At 58.4% G+C, this 13386-nt stretch overlaps 4 protein-coding genes across 4 annotated transcripts; 2 read left to right on the top strand and 2 right to left on the bottom strand.

The window, feature by feature from the left end:
- Window positions 1-2503: 2503 nt before the first annotated feature.
- Window positions 2504-5428, top strand: BDZ90DRAFT_259112 (hypothetical protein; the record flags this gene model as incomplete). Its single annotated transcript, XM_025508136.1, has 1 exon — window positions 2504-5428. One exon carries the CDS (start codon window positions 2504-2506, stop codon window positions 5426-5428), a length of 2925 nt encoding a protein of 974 aa, XP_025363664.1.
- Window positions 5429-5664: 236 nt separating this feature from the next.
- Window positions 5665-6752, bottom strand: BDZ90DRAFT_245636 (diphthine synthase; the record flags this gene model as incomplete). Its single annotated transcript, XM_025507518.1, has 2 exons — window positions 5665-6550; window positions 6628-6752. 2 exons carry the CDS (start codon window positions 6750-6752, stop codon window positions 5665-5667), a joined length of 1011 nt encoding a protein of 336 aa, XP_025363663.1.
- A 213-nt stretch (window positions 6753-6965) lies between these two features.
- Window positions 6966-8673, top strand: BDZ90DRAFT_231052 (hypothetical protein). Its single transcript, XM_025505698.1, has 2 exons — window positions 6966-7552; window positions 7623-8673. Exons 1-2 carry the CDS (start codon window positions 7005-7007, stop codon window positions 8530-8532), a joined length of 1458 nt encoding a protein of 485 aa, XP_025363662.1. The 5' UTR covers window positions 6966-7004; the 3' UTR covers window positions 8533-8673.
- Window positions 8674-12261: 3588 nt separating this feature from the next.
- BDZ90DRAFT_137961 (hypothetical protein) lies at window positions 12262-13359 on the bottom strand. The gene is made up of 2 exons (XM_025503438.1): window positions 12548-13359; window positions 12262-12475 (listed from the first exon to the last, which is right to left on the bottom strand). Exons 1-2 carry the CDS (start codon window positions 13144-13146, stop codon window positions 12448-12450), a joined length of 627 nt encoding a protein of 208 aa, XP_025363661.1. The 5' UTR covers window positions 13147-13359; the 3' UTR covers window positions 12262-12447.
- Window positions 13360-13386: the final 27 nt, after the last annotated feature.

Raw genomic sequence — 13386 nt, 5'->3', positions numbered from 1 at the left:
GCTATTCCGTGAAGACGATGATGTCGATGATGATATCAGAGGTCGAGGTCAGTTAGATTGAGCTGCAGCCAAACGGTCAAGCCCAGCCTGGCCTTGGAATTTCTTCACACGTGATGACACCTTCGCCACGTGGGGCAACCCCTCAGTCCGTCCATCCGCCCAAGGCGTTCTCCGCTCATTCGCTCCGTTCCCAGCCTAGCGTGGTCGCCTTGCATCGTGAGGAGAAAGGATCACTCCGCAATCCAAGAGGATGGTACAGCTACAGATTGCGGTATTTGATGCACGCTTCTCGAATCAGAGCGCTGAGTCAACTCTATTGGTCTCGCCGAGGGCGATGTCGGACGGCGCCGACATCGACTCCGAGGAGCAAGGCGGCTGGCGAAGCGGTACGATGCCGGAGCAGTGAACAGCCAAGACTTGTCGCCACCATTGAGGAAGCGATCCACGACCTCGGTGACGAGAATGACTGTCAGGAGCATCATGCGGTGTCCTCGTCTTCACCCTGCTCGATCCGTTGCAATGCATGACTAGCGCTCCTCACCTAAGCGCTCATGCTACCGAGCAAAGGACAACGATGTCACCGTCTTTGAGGATGCAGGGCGGAATTTGAAGCCGGACTCCGTTAACATCGTCGCCGCTGCTCGCTGGCCCCTTTCGACTTACCTTGCGTGATGTCTTCTGTGATGTCGTCTTGCCGTGGTCACTCAACCCGGCGAGTAGACCGCCATCTGAGGGCCGCCATCTGAGACACGGGCGTCAAAAGTCTAGATTGCACGACTAGCGGAGCGCTAACAGAGATCGAGCTCGCAGCCCGCGCTTCCCCACCCTCGCCTCCCTCTCAGAGAGTCAGCCAGTCAACGGTCCAGAGTGACTACAAGCAGCGCGGACCTGAGCAATCTATCTATCCATCATATGATGCCCTTCAGCCTGCAGCGGTCGTTTCGGCGGACGTGCTATCCGTCTCAAAGTGTGTTGAGGGCACAGGGTAGGAGTCGTCGAGAGTCATTAGGCGGCGTCATCCCTCATGCGCGATAGGCTGGTCGGCCTATTACCCCCGAAGTCTTACTCTCGCGCCCATCCACCCAGCTGTCATAGCGGACTTGCAGAAGCCGAGTAGGAATAGGGCAGGCCTAGTTCCGTCCTCCGCTGTGCCGCTCTACTACCATCATCGTCAACTGTCTCGATTCAGGTCCCGAACATTGACGCCTCCCGAGGCAGGCTGACTCGATCACTGTCGTGCTGCGCTCCTCCGAGCTTTGGCGCCTCGAGTGAGGCAGCTAGATCATCCGAAGGCCGCTTGCTCCCCATGCGATTCTCAAGCCCGACAATGCTGGGAAAGTTGGGGTCGACGGAGCAGGCTCACAAACCAGCGCTTGCGCTTTTCGGTATGGACGGAGACTTACGCACTCATCGAGCTCGATCCATCATGGCGGCACCCAGAGCCGCTCGGACGTTTGACTCAGTCTCAGATTGTCGTCGTACAGTCTACACGGGCTCTGATGAGAGAGCTACTACCACTCGGGGGGATGGGCACTCCGGCGCGACGGGTCTCATCGGATAGCGACGCTGTCAAAGCGCCACTGATGGCATCAAGTGTGCATCTCGCCCTCAATGGTTCGGCAAGAGATCATAGCCAGCTTTCTCGCATCCTGTCTCGCCAAGTTCCAGCGGGAAAACCAGCGGCGGGCTCGTTGCCCGCTATTGCATACTGCACGACCGCCAATATTCGTCACGTTCGTCGTCCCCCACCCTCCCTTTGCAGCGGAAAGCGATCGATGGTGGCGCCACACCGCCTGCTCCCAGTCGCCGCTCATAACGGGCACGACGCTTGGACAATGCGAAGAACAAAGGAAGCAATGCGACGCCGCTGCGCCCACCAATGTGATGCAACAGCCCCGCCGACCGTGGCGCAAAAGTATTCATGGCACTCCTTCACCCATCGCGCCGAGATCTGGTGGGGCGGGAGGGCCGCCTTGCCTGGCCTGGATGCTGCTCCCGAAACCAATTTGCATTTGGGAGGTGAGATGATGCTGGGAGCACTGCAGCCTTGCTTGCAGGTGCAGTACGATCCGCCTTCGTCGGGCAGATAGCCCCGTTTGGATGTCGTAGTCAAGGCATTCATCTTGGCTAGCGAAAATACGATCGGGCGAGTCGGCAGCTCAGCGCAGTCGTGGCTTGTTCGCGAGAGAGGCACATACGCCAGGAGCGCTCTCGCCGCCCAAGGCGTCATCATGGTCGTCGTCCTGTTGTGAGCGCATCCATGACTGGCGCTGCTCAATCTCGTACATCTCATCGCGGGCTCTAAAAGCCACAAAGTCCAGGAGAGGAGCCGCCTTACTTTGTTCCTGCTACGCCCATCCCTTATCCCTCTTCACGTCACTCGACGTCGCCACCCATCAAGCTGTCGTGCTTACGCCATTGAGCACCTCCCTTTGTTCTACTCGGTAGCCACTGCCTTTGCTTGTCCCCAAATCTCTCGCTACGCCCGACCGAGACTGCAGTCATGTCGGTCAAGATCGAATCACCATCTACTACAACTTCCCCTCTGCTCCACCACAAGCACTCGCTGGCGAGAGTATCTCCATCATCGTCAACAATAGCTACGCGAAGAAGAATGAAGAGACAGCAGCAGCAACAGCACCAACAGATGCAGCAAGGCCGCAACTTCTCGCGTGAGGGCCGTCAACCATTCAGCCTTCAAGCAGAGCCTGTAGTCAGCGACGCTCATGCAGCGATGGACATCGCCACGGCTCGTCCTGGTCAGGCCACAGCATCCGGATGGCCACTCAGCAATAGCCAGCGCGACGCAGACGAGACCGTAGCAGCATCCTTCGACGACGCTTTCCGCCACGACGATGCTTCATCAGGCATCCCCTCACCCCTTGAGCGACGAAGCGGAAGCATCTCTAGCACACTTTCTCAGCTCGCAGGCGATGAGTGGATTAGGCGTGGCAGCGGTGCGTCCTCGCAACCGCATTACAGCGAGACGAGTGTGTCACAGCAAGCTTTCAGCCCAGAAGGGCTCCCTTTAGTCTCAAGCCCAGAGTCCGGCATGCCAATGGCAGCGTCTCTATCGCAGGGCATGACCCCTTCTTCTGACAGCTCGTCTCTTTTCGGCACCTCAATAGACTCCCAATCGTCAGCCGCTTTCTCGGCAGAAGGCTCTGACAGCGAGGTCAAGCCCTCCCTGATGTCCAGCTCTCCAGCAGCAGCCGCTGCTAGTAAGAAGGGCAAAGCAACAAAGCCTCGCGCCCCACGCAAGAGCAAGAGCGGCTCCCACGCCAAGGCCAAGTCGCCGGCCCATATCCCCCGACCTCGCAATGCATTCATTCTCTTCCGCAGCCACGCCGTCAAGTCGGGCATTGTCACCAGCCAAGACGAGACGGACCATCGCAACATCAGCCGCATCGTATCGCATATGTGGAATAGCCTATCAGAGGCGGATCGTAATACATGGCAGGCAGAGGCGCAGAAGGAGAAAGAGGAGCACGCCAGGCTCTACCCAGACTACAAGTTCCAGCCGCAGTCTCGCACTGCAAGCAAGCTTCGCCGCAATGTTTCTCGACCCGAGGGGGTCGTCGATAAGTGCGCTCAAATCGCCAACGAAATTCTCAAGAAGAACGGTGAAGACGGTGTCAAATTCGATGAGAATGGTCAGACGTTGAGCGCTTCGGCCAAGTTCAAGAGAGACCGTAGAGAAGCCCACGCAATGAAGGTAGCCAATCGCAAAGCACGCACGCTGTTAAGACCCTCGCGCTCTCGCACGACATCAAAGAACAGCCACCTCGGAGCTGACGGCACCGGCACGCCCTACCTGGCTGCATCGTCACCCTTTTCTGGAGCCTCGTACTACTCCTCATCCAGCGCAAGCCCAGCCCCACCGTCATTCTATCAGGCGCCTCCTTTCTTTTTGGAAAGCCGCAGAACGTCGGCTGCCGGAGACTTGGCTACGAGCATTTCGACTCGAGACAGCACCGGTGGTCGGGTCGCTCCCCTGGCGTTGGACGCACCGCCAACAACACTCAATCGCCGAGGATCATCAGTTCCTCCTCTTGACGACCTCAACCACGGGCAATATCCGCACAAGCCCTCACAAGAACACATGCTGTCTGGCGAGCAAGATATAAGGGCGTACGCTGCTCAAACAGCAGGTTGGCCAAGGCAAGAGAGGAGCATGTTCAGAGGATGGGATGCTCGCCCCAGTACAGCAGACGCTTCGGGCCTCATTCCGGGCGCTCCAGGGTCCGAGCCCTTTGGAAGCTACAGGATTGCTCCCATGGGCGCTGTCTCGTCTGCTCGTAAGGGTCCTCCTCCAGCATTCGATCTCGGAGGACACAGCAACCTCCGCAGAGGTTTCGTTGGCCAACACCTCGACGAAGGCGCCGGCGGTCTGATGTCACCACGATCCAGCGTAGGAGCACCCCTGCCCCCTCCTCTCCCCGAGTCGTGGCCTACAGCAAGGAACGCTGAGGGCGCGCCGACGCCACGAGCTTCGGCCTTCCAGCATGCCTTGCGACTGTGGCCTGGACAAGCGCCGCAAGACGACATCACGCTTCTGAGCCCGCTGAAGAATGACTTCAACGGCGTACCTACCGGTGGGCGTCGTACGAGTGCTGCGTGGTCAAATTGGAACAGGATGTCGACTCACCTGGGCGGGCCAGGGCCGTCGCCATCTGGAGGTCGCCGAATCAGCTTTATGAGCGGCAATACCGCTTTGGCATCGTCCCTGCCCAGTCAGCTGCAGCAAGAGGCTGTCGCTTACCCTCTCTTCTCACCAGCTACCAACGCCTTCGCCACACAATTTGCGAGCAACGAGACCACCAGAAATGTCCTCCCCGCTCCGCCACCAGCTCCCTTCGGCGCCGTAGCTGCGGACACTGGGATGGCCGTCGATGAGAATGTCTTCCAGTTCAGCCCAGAATTCCTCATGGACCTTGAGGGTGGTCACGTGGAGCAGTCACAACGCACCGGCGGGCAACCCCCGTCAGCGGCCCATACTTCGCGCGAGATACCCCTGACCGGTATCGAGGCTGAGCGAGAAGCAATCTCGCAGAGCGATGCCTTTGGACGTCGAATGAGCACAAGGCTGTTCGAGCGTTGGATGCATCAGCAACAAGTGCCTGGACCCCCGGAGGAAGAGGTAGCTGTCTTTGACCCGGCGATCGCTGGCAACATTCCTGTGGCTGGACCATCTCGACTGCAGCGTCGTCGCAGTAGCCAGCAACAGGAGCAGCAGCATCGGGGTGTCATTCACCCCTCCCCGACTAGCTCTTCCCCCACGAGCCCTTCAGCGTCGCAGCCGCGACGCTCTCCCGCCACTCCACGAAAGAAGAAGGGCAAGGCGACTACACCGTCGACCGAAGGCGTCGTACAGCGCTCAGTGCCCCTGAGCCCTGCGCCGCGTCGCGTCCCACAGCATCCGCAATGATCCAAAGTTTCCGAGCAGCATAACGACTAGCGATGATCGTATTTCCCTGTAGCTCCATGATGTCCATTACTCTGCTCTTGTCGCCTTGACTGAGCGCTCCTTGATGGAAGCTCTCGACCGCCTCATATCCATATATCATTTGCCCGAAGTAGCCGTCCTGTCGCCATCTTAGCTGATGCGTTTAATTTATTGCTGTCGTCCCCATTCAATACTGCCTGAAAGACGTGCGTTGCTTCTCATCTGCACCCATATACCTCCCTCGCAACCCGTTGCCATCCATCCCCCACCTTCCAAAGGGCCGCATACTCCCTCTCCAATTCGTGCAACCTCTTTCCCACAATGACCAAAGAATGCAATGGAGGCCCGAAAGCTTTGACTGCCCTCTTTTCAGCCCTTGCTGCCCTGCGTTTGTCAAGCTCAGCTTCTGATGCCATCTCATCAGCATCATCTTCCGCCTCCTCCTTGGCGGCTTCATCTACCGACGGGGAGGCGAGGGCCAGGAGTTCGCCCAACGTGCCTGAAGCTATGTACTCGTCGTCAGCGCCCATGCGGCATAGAGCCACAGCAAGGGTTTCGTCTGCGCTGAGGATGGGTTTGGTGGATGAGGGGTCGGGGCTGTTTTGGTGGTGGTGGACGGAGGCGGCTAGGAGTTGAGTGACGAGCTGCGGAATGAGCATATACCGCGGTGGTTGATAGCGGAGCACGCCCCTTGCCATATCCTCTTGACTCTGTTCTCTGACCTTGATATCGCCCAGAACAAGCGTATGATTCCCCCTGTCGAGGTTTTCCTGTATCCTCTCTAGCCAGCTATCCGGCTTCCATTCCTCAGTCCAGAAGGGCACGCTAACCGTTTGCCCAAAATTGTACGCCTGCAGGCCCGATGAAGCAATGGCGGTCATGATCGATGCATTGTGAATAATGCGAACGGGGACTTTGGCAGCGTGGGCACGGAGGATGAGGTCGGTATGCGTTGTTGCGGAGAGAGGGTCGCCGACTACGAGGAAGGAGACGTTGCTGGTTGCGGCGAGAGAGAGAATGTCATCTGATTCGAGCTCGACGACTTCGCGGTGAGCAAGAATTACGGGCTGACCATAAAGCTTCTCGAGACGCTCTTGGTAATCTCTGCGAGCGCACAAGCGGGCGTGGTCAGTCAGTCAAAGGGCGCCAAGGCACCGAGGGATCAGGATGACTGAGCTCACTCTACCATGAGGATCGAGGTGTATGCCTCGAGGTACACACGAGTGCTCGACTTGACCGCCTCAAGAGCTCGGAGTGTAATGTCCTTCTCATCGCAGAGGCCGAGACCGATAACGAAGAGCGTCATCGAAGAAACTTGGGCAATGGCGACCGGCTGGGAAATGATGAGGCCCTCGCAAAGTTGAATTTCAATCGTCGTGCAGCATCTCGCTCGAGGCCAAGTCTCTTTCCGCCATCTGAGATGACTCGCTCGCGTGGCTCTGCCCGTCGTCGCGGCGCCTGCAAGCCTCGTGTTGTTTGGGCGCGTCGAGGCTCGAGACCAACTTCTCCGCTCCTTCATCCTATCCTCAACTCCCGACTTCCGCTGCGAGACGCAGAGATGGCACCCGCCGCTCAGCCATCGCTCTCCTCATCGCAGGCAGAGGCAGCTCCCACTGCTTCTTCTTACCCGCAAGTCTCAGTCTCTGAAGTCATCACCGTTCTACACGATGTCGGCCTTCCTTGGGTTACGGCCGATGACATCAACAAGGTCAATCAACAGTCCGCCTACCGAATCTTTGCCCATATGCTCGAGCTGCTGAGCGGTGTCAACCAAGACTGGCTCGAAAAGAGGAGGCAAGAAGTTCTGATGGGCATTGAGCATCGCGAGCTCTATGACGAGTCCCTCACTTGGGTTCTCTTCTATCGCGAAGTCTCCATTCTCATGCAGGCGTCGCAGGTCAGAGACTTTACCTCTCACGACGTGCTGCGTCCGCAGCCGAAGCGCTTCCGCAAGCATCTTTCAGCGCTTGTCAATTTCTATCGCTTCAGACAGGAGAGGCTCGAGGAGTTTGAGCAGTTCTCTCTCGAGATGGATGAGCTCATTGAGCGCAAGGAGGAGCTGCACGCGTACAAAGAGGCGACCCGCGAGAAGATTGCTGCGATCAAGTGAGTCGGCAGCGACGAAGACGTGAAGAAGATCGGATAGTTGTGCTGACCTTAGCCTTCGTTGCCGCAGGTTCCAACGCGAACAGGAAGCCCCCCGCGCAGCCGCCCTTGCGCAGGAGAACGAGGAAGTTAGCAATCGCCTCTACGAGCTCAAGAAGGAGCAGTCGCGCCTCTTGCAAGAGGTCGACCAGCTCAAGACAAAGAAGACGCACCTTGTCACCAGCCAGACCGAGGTGACGATGCAGATCCACTCGGCAAACGAGCAAGTCCGCAAACTGCAATCACGCATCGTTACGAGCCCAAAGGAGCTCAAGGCCGTCCTCGTCACCTTGTCCCAAGAGCTCAGGGAAAGGAAGGCGCATCTCATGGAGACGGAACGCAAAGCCAAGGACTTCGATGCTCGCATTGCTCTGATGAAGGGCATAGAAGACGACCTAGCACAGTGCCAGAGCCTCCTCGTCTCCCTCACTACAGATCAGGGGCGTCTCGAGAATCTCCAAAAGGAGCTACGCGGGCTGGAAGCCGACTACGAGGGCGCCTCTTCCACCTACTCGCAGGTCTCGCAAACCTTGTCCGCAGACTCTAGGCAGCTGGAGAACGCCCAGAAGCGTTGGGAGCGCATGCGCAAGACGTTGGAGGAGAAGCGTGCCTTGTGGAAGAAGCGGGACGAGGACTTCACAGTCAAATGGGAGGAGACGGAGGGTGAGCGCTGGAAGCGCAACGAAGAGGCAAGTAGGAAGCAGAGGGAAGGTAGGGAGGTGGAGAGGGAGATCGAGGCCGAGCTGCGTAGTTACGATGCCGAGGTGGCGGCGATGGTTAAGCAGCGCAATGACTTGGTCAAGTTGGCGGAGGCGTACATGGATACTATGAGTGCGCAGCTGGATCTGGAAGGGGAGGGACTGCCTGTAGGCATCGAGGGTGAGTATGAGGAGGAGGACGAGGTGTCGAGAGTTGATCACAGACGCGCTGTCGCGGCGTAGTCTCGCTGCTCAGGTGCAGAGCGTCCGCATTGCGGCGGCAGCCTGTGTCCTCTTCCTGTTTCATACCCCTGTGGCGTCCTTCTTGGGGCCCTTTGTATATTACCAGCTCCCTCACGCAACGGATCGCCTATGTCTCGCTGCTTCACACGTCTGTCTGGTCGTCAACCTCGTAGCCGTCCCCACGTGCCTCTTTCCGTCTCCATGCCTGCCGGGCACGCTCAGATCAGCCTGGGCTCCCCCGCTCGGCCTTGAGTGTATGCAAGCCTCTTCATTCTCCTCCCCTTCCATGAGATGACATCTGCCTCCGGCTCCGCCCCCAGATCATCGCTGTCACCAGTTCACGACTACCTGGAATGCCCACCTGCAATCCTCTGCCCAGATAGGGCCACTTTCGCCCGAGTCCTCGCCTCAGCGACTCGCAACCTCTCCGTCGCGCGACGCCATGAAAACAGCGATGGCACCTCGCCAGGTCCCTCTTCTTGGTCGACAGACAGGCGATACGAGCTGGCCTACCCTCTCTACCTCTCTGCAGCCACTGATTTCCTTTGGTGTTGTCGCAACCTATCCCATGCTCACGCTCAGGCGGCGCAGACAGGTGGGGACGATGCGACCCGGCAGACGTCTTTGCGGGAGAAGCTCATGAGCCAAGCGCGCAAGGCTATGCAGCGCGCAGAGAAGATCAGGGAGGTCAAGGGGTCACAATGGGCCAAGAGATGGGGTGGTGGAGGGCAAGAAGGGAGGAGACATGCGCAGGTGGAGAACCAGGCGAAGGTGCTACGCGAGTCCTCGAGAGTGAATGACTTGGCGGTGGAGCCTTGGATGCCGGGGATGGAGAGAGGACCAACTCACCCACTGCCGGAGTTATCAAAAGAGCAGGTTGAGGGTGGTGCCCACTTTCAGCGTCCTCAAAAGGCGAGCCTATCCATTCCTGCTGGTAGCGGGTCGCTGAGAGGGCAGAGCATTACGCAGGACGCAGTCACCAATTGCGGGCTGGTCGCTGCTCTCGAGGTCATTGCAGAGCACGATCATCGCCGGGATACGTCCTTGCTGCACAGACCGCTATGGCATAGCGATCAAGCGAAGGAAGTGGGCGAGCCTGGCCCATCCTCTTTGTCGTCGTCGACGTCGTCCTCACCACCTGTATACGCGGTTCGGCTACACTACAACGGCTGCCTTCGGCGCATCTTGGTTGACGATCAGCTACCGCACTGGAGCAACGGAGAACTCATGTGTGCGAGCGTCTCATCAAATCTCTCCTGCTCTTCCTCGATGCCTTCAACAATCATCCTCCCCGCCCTGATCGAGAAGGCCTATCTCACCATCCTACGGACCTACGCGCCCCAAGGTTCGGTGCCCGCGGAGGATCTACATGTGCTCACAGGGTGGGTGCCTGAGGTTGTGGACCTGCCTGGCGATGTAGATTCCACTTCGGGAGGCGCGAGTCTGAGCACGAGCACAAGCTTTCAGAGGGAGAAGACATGGCAGCGCTTGTTTCGCTCTTGGAAACAGGGCACTGTGCTGATCTGCGCTGGTACCCGAGGCAGTGCCTCTATTGAGCAGCAAAGGCGCCGTTTTGTGGGGACCGGGGATGCTCTGATACCCGGGCATAGCTACGCGCTACTGGATATGGTTGAGGGGCCTGAAGGACGTACGATCACGTTGATGAATCCCTGGCGACCATCAACAGCAGCAACATCGTCGCAATCATCCTTGTCCTCGTCAATTCAAGGACCTCTCTCCATCTCGTGGGACGAGTTCTGCTCACGCTTCGCCACGCTACACTTAGCTTGGGATCCGACGAGCCTCTTTGCTAATGTGGCTGAGGTTCATGCGCGGTGGTCTGCGACAGGCTCAGGACCGGACAAAGAGGATGGCACGCCAGATCGTAAGAGCCCCATCGTGGTGCGAAATGTCGAGCTGGCTCTCACGGTCACGCAAAAGAGGGAAGGCAAGCACACGGTCGGCAACGAAGAAGAGCAGCGACAAGAAGGTGTCGCAGAGGTCTGGCTTCATCTCTCTCGCCATCTTCAAAGCACCTCTCCTTCACGAGGGCGCACCTACATTGCTCTTCACCTCTTCGAGGACTCCTCCTCATCCTCTTCCGGTACTATAGCGGCAAGTCGCGTTCTCCCCATCAACGCCGATCGTACAGGCCGGAGCGACTATGTCTCTTCTTCGCACCACCTTGTGCGGTTCAAACCTAGCTTTCTGGCGCCCATGGTGATGAAGGATGAGGCGCCTGGTGTCAGTCATCTCGCAGAGGAGATGAGCAAGAGATATACTGTGGTGGTTGCTTTGCATCAGGAGGGTACGCCGGACGTTGATGGCGCACAGGAAAAAGGAGCTGCCAAGGATGGCGAGCAAAGCAACGAGGACAACGACGAGCGCTTCACCCTCCGTGCTTGGAGCTCTTCGTCTCATTCCGTCACCCTCAGCGACATTCACGACGACTCCGAATCTTCTGCGCCTAGCTGGTCGGAAACGCTCTCTTCTTCGTGGACGCCAGGCTATTCATCCGGCGGACACAGGCTCTCCCCCTCGTACCAGCTCAATCCGCAGTACCTCCTCGCTGTACCTGCGAATACGCCACAGGGGGCAGAGGTGAAGATTACCCTGAAGACCAGCCCTCCGGTGCCCTGCCATCTCTGTTTGGCCTACTCTCCAACACCGGGTGAGGCAGATGATACGAGTTTGGTGCGCCGAGTGGACAGCATAGACTCGCCTGCCAGCCTGGTCGCTCACTCGGGGGAGTACGCTACAGGTATGACCCAGCTCCGCGCTCGTCTGCCCGGTACGGGGCCTACCAAGGCAGGATTGTACGTTCTTGTACCCAGCAGCTTTGCGCCCGGCATAGAAGCCGACTTCGAGGTGCGGCTGGAGTGCCCGCAGATGCGAATTATCGCTGCCAAGAGGGCGTGGACTGGTAGCTCAGGAGCTGGAGCAGAGTGCGCCATTTCTGTCCACCCCATTCCACCTGAAGGAGCAGGCATGTTCGCCAAAGTCGTCAAGGGTCAATGGAGCGAGGTAGAGGGGACAGCTGCGGGCCCTCCAAACAGAGGCAGATACTACGATAATCCGACGTGGGAGGTTGAGCTGCCTGCTGCTGAGGTAGGCGCAGGAGCAAAGGCGTCGAAAGCGGTGAGAGGAGTCTTCCGTTTGCTGGCCGACGGTCAGGGACCGGCTCAGGGAGAAGGTGAAGAGGATGGGCCCAGCCAGGCTCTGGCTTCGTCACTAGGCGGCCCTTTCCTGGAAGGCCGAAACGATGCGGCTGCCCCATTACGATACCCAGCTACAAACCTGTCTCTCTTCTCTATGCCTACCAACTCCGACCCTGACGTACCTCCCGAACCGTCCCACCTAACACTCCGCGCAACCTCCGGTCCCTACCACTCTTCGCCCGCGGGCTCGGCGCTCCATCGTGTCCGCCTCACTAGAGGGAGCAGATATCGTATCGTGGCGAGTCAGTGGGAAGCAGGCGAGGGAACATTCGAGCTAAAGGGATGGTGTGAGGAGAGGAGTTGGGTGATGAGAAGGTTGAGGTGAGCACCCAGGAGATGGATCGAAGAGGGAGGGGGACTGTAAAGACGAGAGCATTGATTATTGAGGAGGTAGTAGTGTGTAGCTATGTACATTGAGATGCTATTGGATTCGACGTCTATGCCGACAAAAAGAAGAGAGAAAATGACGCCGTGGCGCAGGCGTCCGAGCGTGCTGGGCACCTGCCAGACGCTGCCCCCGAGGCGTGTGCTGATGATGCTATCGTTGATGATGAAGGGAAAGTTTGGACAATGATCGATGCTGAATGTCGATGATGATGATGCGGAGTCTTGATGAATGTATGTTACATGTATGAAGCTGAGGTCGCTATCGGTGCTGGAGCCCATCTAGGGTCGTGCGTGATGCTGTGGTGCTGCGTCAAGGCAATGGGTGATTGGCGGGATCACTTCGAGATCAGGAGATGTCGGTCAGCTTTGAGCTCGGGTAAGGTATGCAGCATCGTCGTCGTGCTACTCACACGCTGTATCGTGTGCCCTCCGGCTCTTCAGCATCGCGAGAGTCATAGTCGTCTTCTTCTTCCTCCTCCTCCTGCTCCCTCGCTCGTTGCTCTCGCTCTACAGTTCGTAGCTTTTTACGGGCAATCAGATGGGCGACCCCATCATCATCTTTGTCACCGAGACCTCGCGCGCTGAGCCTGGCGATACCTTGCTCGGAGCGCTTAGTGATCCTGACTCCCTTCTGGCGTTGCTCTTGTCGCGGTCGTTGCTCTGCCCTCTTTTCGGGCACGGAAGGCACCGCCTCTTCTCGCTCCGAGAGCTCCGCCGTCTCAGCTGCTGCCGCCATTCTCTCTTCTGGGAGAAAGGTTCTGACCGCAGGCAAAGCGTCCGTGAAGCTGCCAAAGGGGCCAAGTCCCGGTACGTGCTTCTTTGCCCCGGAGGCTGACCTGCGCCTCAGTTGTGGTGGGGTAGCGGGCCCATTGTCTGACAGAGCAGGGGTCGCCGCTGTGACGGGTGAAGGGGAGATGGCGAGGAGAGTGAGGAGGATGGCAAGCGCTAGGGTGAGGGAGACGAGGCGTCGGGAGCGGTGGTGAAGCGGAGGATGGTAGCTCGAGGACATATCAACTCGAGAAGTTGGGCGGTGGAGGAAGAGGTCGAAGGGGAGGAAGGGGTAGCGCGGTATCGTGGGTGTCGATAGTACGGGACGGTGGTGATGGAGAGGTGGGTAGGATGGAGAGGTGATGGGGGAAATAGCCGCTCGATGTCAGCCAGCGACGGGGTAGATGAAGGTCTCACTCCTCGAAGGCAACGACGCAACGACGCAACATCGATGGGTGTTTCGCGGCAGCAAAAGGCCAAC

The sequence above is a fragment of the Jaminaea rosea genome (genome assembly GCF_003144245.1).
Source record: "Jaminaea rosea strain MCA 5214 unplaced genomic scaffold BDZ90scaffold_3, whole genome shotgun sequence".
Lineage (NCBI taxonomy): Eukaryota > Fungi > Basidiomycota > Exobasidiomycetes > Microstromatales > Jaminaea > Jaminaea rosea.
This window is presented reverse-complemented; position numbering and strand designations above follow the sequence as displayed.